This window comes from Streptopelia decaocto (assembly GCF_964273445.1).
Source record: "Streptopelia decaocto genome assembly, chromosome: 4".
NCBI lineage: Eukaryota > Metazoa > Chordata > Aves > Columbiformes > Columbidae > Streptopelia > Streptopelia decaocto.
This window is the reverse complement of record NC_138658.1, coordinates 68,983,209-68,989,993: the sequence shown is the minus strand read 5'-3', so window position 1 is coordinate 68,989,993 and position 6,785 is coordinate 68,983,209. Positions and strand designations below refer to the sequence as shown.

At 43.9% G+C, this 6,785-nt stretch overlaps 1 protein-coding gene across 2 annotated transcripts in view; it reads right to left on the bottom strand.

Moving 5' to 3' along the window:
* Nucleotides 1–3,460: 3,460 nt before the first annotated feature.
* The window catches only part of ZFYVE28 (zinc finger FYVE-type containing 28), a 160,036-nt gene continuing 156,711 nt past the window's right edge, over nucleotides 3,461–6,785 (bottom strand). For both annotated transcript variants that reach the window (XM_082050423.1, XM_082050424.1), the window contains one exon: nucleotides 3,461–5,754. In XM_082050423.1, coding sequence (XP_081906549.1) covers nucleotides 5,623–5,754 — 132 coding nt within the window. In that variant the 3' untranslated portion in view covers nucleotides 3,461–5,622. The remainder of the gene's footprint in view (nucleotides 5,755–6,785) is intronic.

Here is a 6,785-nt window from a genome sequence, read left to right as displayed (position 1 = left end):
CAACAAACCCCAAACAAACCAAGCCCAAACCAGCAGGCTTTACTGCTGCATAATAAACAAAAAAACTGCTAATGAAGCAACAATTACAAATGGTCTCAGCCAGAAAAAAGAAATTATCCATCAAGTGCCCTAAGATTTGATCTTGGAGGTTCCCTAAAGGCAAGGGAAGATAGCATGGGACAAGTCCTTTGCCAATAAAGCCAGGACAGTCTCACTGCTCTTACCATTGCTGACACACAACTCCTCACCCACAGGGTCTGTGTGGGATGACCTGAAGTGCAGCCACGTGAAGGATGAGGGACTATTTTCTCCAAACCATCAAAAAAGGCTGAGGCACTTCAGAGGCATTTTTCAGACACATCTTTTCAGAAAAATGGGCATTTTTAACACCTTTTATGGGACATCATCACAGAGAAGTTATCAGTACAAATGTTATTCAGGACTATTTCATCTCAGCATCTCCCCCTGTACTGACAAGCCCATCGGTACCACAGCCTAATTCCAGCTAAAAACCTGAAAGCTGCAGGCTGCTGAAACATTACCTAGAAAAGCCATCACCTCAAACACCCTCCCTGCTGCTGATTTATTTCTTTATCATTAACTCAGCAAATAAGTCATGCTGCTAACAGTTTTATTGCCCTGTGAATAACTATCTAAAACCGCAAAAATACGTAAGAAAGACTTTCTAGAGTAAGACGCAAGTTTAGTGCTTGGCTTAAGTGATTTGAGTGCCTGGCACGGGGTTGTTTTCAGCAAATAAAATCTCTGTAATAAATAGTTAGAGCTAAAGGCTGGGGTCTCTGCTGTTCCCCAGGGCGGTGGTCCCCGCATCCCGGGCTGTGTCAGACATGGATGCTCATGTGAGTGAGCAGGTGACATGGGACACCAGCAACAGCCCCAGAGCTGCTGGCTGCATCGCTCTGGACACACAGGAGTTTTCTCTGTTGCAGACAAGCTCGGTCAGAGCCCTGACAGACTGGTGGTTTGCAGAGAAAAAATGAGCAGAAGACTAATCAACTTCATACCTTTGAGAGATACGTGGTGGGGGGGGGTAAATCATACTTTACACTTCAGAGCCTTCATGTTCAGTGAAAACAAGAAACGAAATGAGTTCATGAAAGACTAATTGCCCAGTTTGTTTTATGCATGAGTCCCAGAACTCTTTGCAGATGCGGTTACAGTTTTCAAAGATACCAATTATTTCATTAAAACATCATCTTCACACTTCCCGATTTGCTATAACAAGTCCTCTCCTCTTCATCCTTCTGGCCTAATATTTTGCCATTTTTTGGTTTAAGACCAAAGAGAACCAAAAAAAGTCTTTGCAACATCTATACTACATCTATAATTCACTAACAGCTACTGAAACCTGAGATTTAGGATCCATCCTTTCTCCACAAAGTAAAGAAATACTGCAGGGCTTTAAACATCTGTGTGGCAGGATGCTCTTGCAGGTACAACACCACCAAATGAGAGCTGAAACGAGCCTGCGCCTGGGAACTTGAAGGGCAAGATCAGGAAGGAATAGGGATGAAAGCTCCTTGAATTGTCTGATATAGCCTCTAATATTTCACTACCTGGAAGATACCCAAGCAGTCTACATAAGACATTCTGTTTGTACACAGCAGAAACTGAACGCTGGGTGATGGGTGGGGTAAAAGGTGAAAAAGAAGAAGGGGAAACAGCTACAGAACCCTCAAAAGTAGCCAAAAGGATGCCCACAGAGATTTCTTCCAGACAAGCAACATGAATAAAGCATAATTCAGTAAAATGTTATCACCGGAAAACAGAGTTCACAGTGAGCGTCTGACTCTGCAGCATAAATCTTCGTGACAAACACACACATTTGAGCAATCCCAATCCCTCTGACGAAGCAGAAAGCAGAAGCCTCCATGCAGGGGACCGGGGCGAGCGCTGCAGTCCTGGCACTCCGCGGGGAGATGCTCGCGGGGGTTGCCATGGAAACCGGAGGATGCAGACCCAGCAGCTTTGACTTTGCATTAACTGACAGGGAGTTCAGCTGGGGCCGAGACACTGAGGTTTCCCTCAGCTCCAGGCAGGACTGCAGTGGGGCTGGATTTGACGCTCTCCTAGAGCAGAGTCTCCCACTGCCACCACCTCCCGTGTCCCCTCCTGGGACAGGCACAGTCACACATGGTTGGACTCGATGATCTTAAGGGTCTCTTCCAACCAAAATGATTCTATGAGCCCCACTTTCCTCCTCTTCCCTCCCAGGTCGGACACACACACAAAGGTCACTTTCCTCACCCATCACTTCCATCCAGGTTCCTCCTCACTGAGCTGCTGTGTGACAGATTTTCAGCATTTTTTGAGTATTCTGGACAGGAGAACTCTCTGGAAGCAGAGGTATTTTTTGACTTGAGCTCCTTTCATTGCAGAGGGGGCCCCGATATCCCACCTCCCTTCACAAACCTGGAGAGAGCAGGAAGCGCTGCCGGGTTTGTACAGACCTAGAACGCATCACCTCAAAGTTCACTGTATTTTTTACTTTTCCCCTGAAAACAGCATTAATTCAGGGGAGCCTGTCACAGAGCAGAGCCCAACAGCAGGTGAATTACTGGCACCTTTGGCAATGTTGCTCTTACCTTATTATTCCATTGTGCTCCTGGTACAGCATCCCCGACAGGAAAACCACAGCGGAACACATCCTTGTGGTTTGGAAAACAGAGATCCCTTTTTTCCCCTCAAAACACTGAAGAGATGTAAATTTAATTTTACAAGTCCCTTTAGAATTAATTTCTATTGTTCACTTATTTATACACACCTTAAGGCAGCATTATTTGCCCATAAATATTATGTAAGTTAATTTAAATGCAATCTTAAACTTGTGTGCAGGCTTCCCATAGAACTCCTGCTATTGCACCACTGAAGCTGAGACTTCAATGTCACAGAGTTGTAACGTGGTTTTTCTTCACTGAAATGGCATCCCGAAGCTGTGCATCGCATCCTCTGGAAAATAACATTAATTCTCAGAAAACCTACAACAGTTTCATGTCATACAGGAGCAGCACAAATCAGCACCACACATTTAATGCTGCAGCAGAACAACTGTGCAGGTAGACGCAAGGAGCGCTATTTCATCGCAGATTTGTATTGCCCACAGAAAAGGTTATTCAGATTTGCCGCAGGCAGATCAAACACCTCACGTGTGAAGGGGCTGCTGACACAAGGTATTTCGGGAAGGGACATTTTCAGCCGGTGGCAAGAGATGGCACAAAGCAGCGCTAAGGGACAAGCCAGTGCTCCCGTTTTGATTCACCCCCCTCTTTCCCCATAGGGGCGACTTCCATTTTCAAATTTAAACTAGTTTCTTTCATGTTACTCACAAAGTGAGAAAGACTTAAGGCCAGTTTGTTGGCCAGGCTGGCAGCTGTCACTCCATGTAAGCAGACCCCGAAATGAAAGAGCAATCCAGCACATGGAAGTACAAAGTCCTGACACTTTAATTATCTGAAGAGATTACAAGATGAAAGTCTTCCTTGAGGCAAATGTGTATTAGTATTGATATAGTCATTGTGCTTTTCAGTAAGAGAAATAGGAGTCTGTATTTACATAAGAAACTATAGTGTCTGAGATCTTTAAATATCATTTATGGAAATGATTCTGAATTACAGCATTTACAAAATAAAAACAAGCTTGAATAAATATTCAGTCCATTAAATAAGATTTTTTTTTCACAGAAGCAACTTTTTGTGCATATTTATTTCACAATTGAAGTTTGTTGTATTTTTTATCCTATAAAAGAAGCAATAAATTTGTCTTTTTTTTTCCTCTCTAAAAATAAAACTGCAATAATCATTGCAATGTGAAGCCTGAGATTTAAGCCTGAATAAGTATCATCGCTTGCACCCCATTACCCACCTCCCAAAAGCCACCCAGCCTCACGCCTTTCCCAACTCTGGTGAATGCCGACACTCCAACTCAAGGATTCCATGGGAAGGACTTCAGGGAAATAACAATAATAAAAATATAAATAAGGTGAGAATAACACACCGTAGCCGACATTGTCTACAAACGGCATCATAAGGCTTGTGCATTACACATGAACTAAGTGAAGCTGTTTCATGTGATTCAAAACGACAGTAGTGCCAAACTGTTGTACCCTTATATGGCTCATTAACACTGAATATTAAGCCACTTAACAAAGGGAATGTTCCCAAAAAATAAACTAAAAAAGAAAAAAAAAGAAAAAAAAATCAACACTGGCCAGTTTTGCTTTGTCATTTTGAATGACGACCCTTCTTGAGCATGATACTGCAAACAACTTCATCCTCCTTTGTATTTCTCACTTTGGAACACAGTGTGTAACACTGCGCGTTAGGAAAGAGGATCCAGCGAAGAGCTCTTGATCTCGTTCCCCCTATAACCACAGCACACGCTGTCTCGCTTTTCATGTGGCCAACTCAAAGCACGTCCAACCGCCTTTGAAACCTCAGTGCTCAGGGAGCTCCTACTGCAAACAGTTTGTGCAAGATCATAAGATGAAGCCATGTGAGTTTTATTTCTTTCCTCTCCAAGTGGAGATAAAAATTAATCCCTGGTGTTTCAAATAAATACAAACGTCTTCTGAGTTGTTAGCATGAGTGAAGTAACAGTATGCAATATTTTACACGGTTACTCTTCCAAATGTGGACAAGTACCCTTCACTGGCTGCTCATTCTGGAGGACCTTTGGGATATACCCTTACATATTTGCCTTTTAAAAACCATTTTAAAAACTCAATAGGGGATAAATAATTTGTCACATCTACTGAAATTTGCTGCTAAACCTTTCAAAAATGTGTATTTTAATATTCATTCATTCATTAGGTAACCATTTCCTCTGAAGTTTGCTAAGTTTTAAATGCTGATATAGAAACTAAAGCTCTGTGTAATTTTATTAACAGGATTTAGCACAAATGATGCAGATCATAAATACTTCCAAAACTCCAAAATATGGAACTGGAAGTTGTAAAACTTAATTTTTAAAAGACAACCTGGAATTATTGCTCTGCTTGGTAAATTAAAGGCAACAGAAACACACCGCTTCAGGACCCTCTGTGCTTCCTATGTGATCCACGGAAAATTTTGCCTTTTAAAATACTGAATGTGGATTTGAAATAGGTTTGCTTTAATTAATCCTAGCATAGGTAGCAAAAATATAGTGACAGGAACGTTGAACCACAGCAGGAGCGGGAGCACCGAGCCCCACAGCCGTGCTGCTGTTCCAGTGAGCACAGTGTCTGAGCCTTGGGACTGATCTGCTGGGATGGACTAATTAACCGGCTACTCTGCTCCGCGCAGGTAAGATAAGCAGCAACGCTTGTTCAGTTCTCTGAGCCCTATTTCCTTCCACACAGTGCATTTGTTCTGCATATGGCATCGTAACGTTAATGGTATAAATTTATGGAAGACTGTACTGTAGCCTCAGAACTACAGACGCTTCATACTTCCCTTTAGCAGCTTAGTAAAATGCAATAAAAACTGTCTGTACAAAATTTATAATAATGGATGTCAGAGCTTACATGCCCTCACGAGGTCCCTCTTTCAAGTTAATTCTTGGCTTAGGTCAAATCTATCAGTCTGTGTAAGACTCCAGGAGACACACCAGTAGTTTAACATGTCAGATACCAGCTTTGTCACTATAGAACGGAGTGACATGGAACATGTAACAGTGAGTGCAAACACGGACAGGCTTCATCTGGCCATAGCGAGGTAAAGGAGCAGAGTGAGAGGAACAGCGGGAACAGAAGATCTGAAAAACAAGAGGGAGATTTCAACTTTAGATCCTTTGAAGAACTGATTTCAAGAGTGTGCTTCGCCCCTCTGACCTGGGTGCCCGAGCACTGACATGAGTCTGTCTCTGCAGGTCATGGGGAGGCATCTCCAGAGACAGAGAGGCACATCTGTCTCCACTGGCTTTAAAGACAGACTAGGGGAATGTTTGTGAACATCTCAAAAGTTCCTATTCCTGCAAGTTCACTCTAAAGTTAACAAAAACAGCTTCTCTACCCTCTCCAACTTGAACACTAGCAAGCAAGTAAAACAGGACAGCAGATGTCTGGTTTCCTGAGGCACATGGCTGCTGTATTCTCCCTATTAGAGGACCTGTTGGAGAGCAGTGTAGGGGAAAGGGACCTGGAGGTCCTGGTGCACAGCAGGATGACCATGAGCCAGCACCCTGCCCTTGTCGCCAGGAAGGCCAATGGCATCCTGGGGTGTATTAGAAGGCGGGTGGTCAGTAGGTCAGAGAGGTTCTCCTGCCCCTCTACTCTGCCCTGGTGAGATCACATCTGGAATATTGTGTCCAGTTCTGGGCCCCTCAGTTCCAGAAGGACAGGGAACTGCTGGAGAGAGTCCAGCGCAGGGCAACAAAGATGCTGAAGGGAGTGGAGCATCTCCTGTGTGAGGAAAGGCTGAGGGAGCTGGGGCTCTTTAGCTTGGAGAAGAAGAGACTGAGGGGTGACCTCATTAATGTTTATAAATAAGGGTGAGTGTCACGAGGATGGAGCCAGGCTCTTCTCGGTGACAACCAATGATAGGACAAGGGGCAATGGGTACAAACTAGAACACAGGAGGTTCCATTCAAATTTGAGAAGAAACTTCTTCACTGTGAGGGTGACAGACACTGGAACAGGCTGCCCAGGGGGGTTGTGGAGTCTCCTACTCTGGAGACATTCAAAACCTGCCTGGACACCTTCCTGTGTAACCTCATCTGTGTGTTCCTGCTCTGGCGGGGGATTGGACTGGATGATCTTTCAAAGTTCCTTCCAATCCCTGACATTC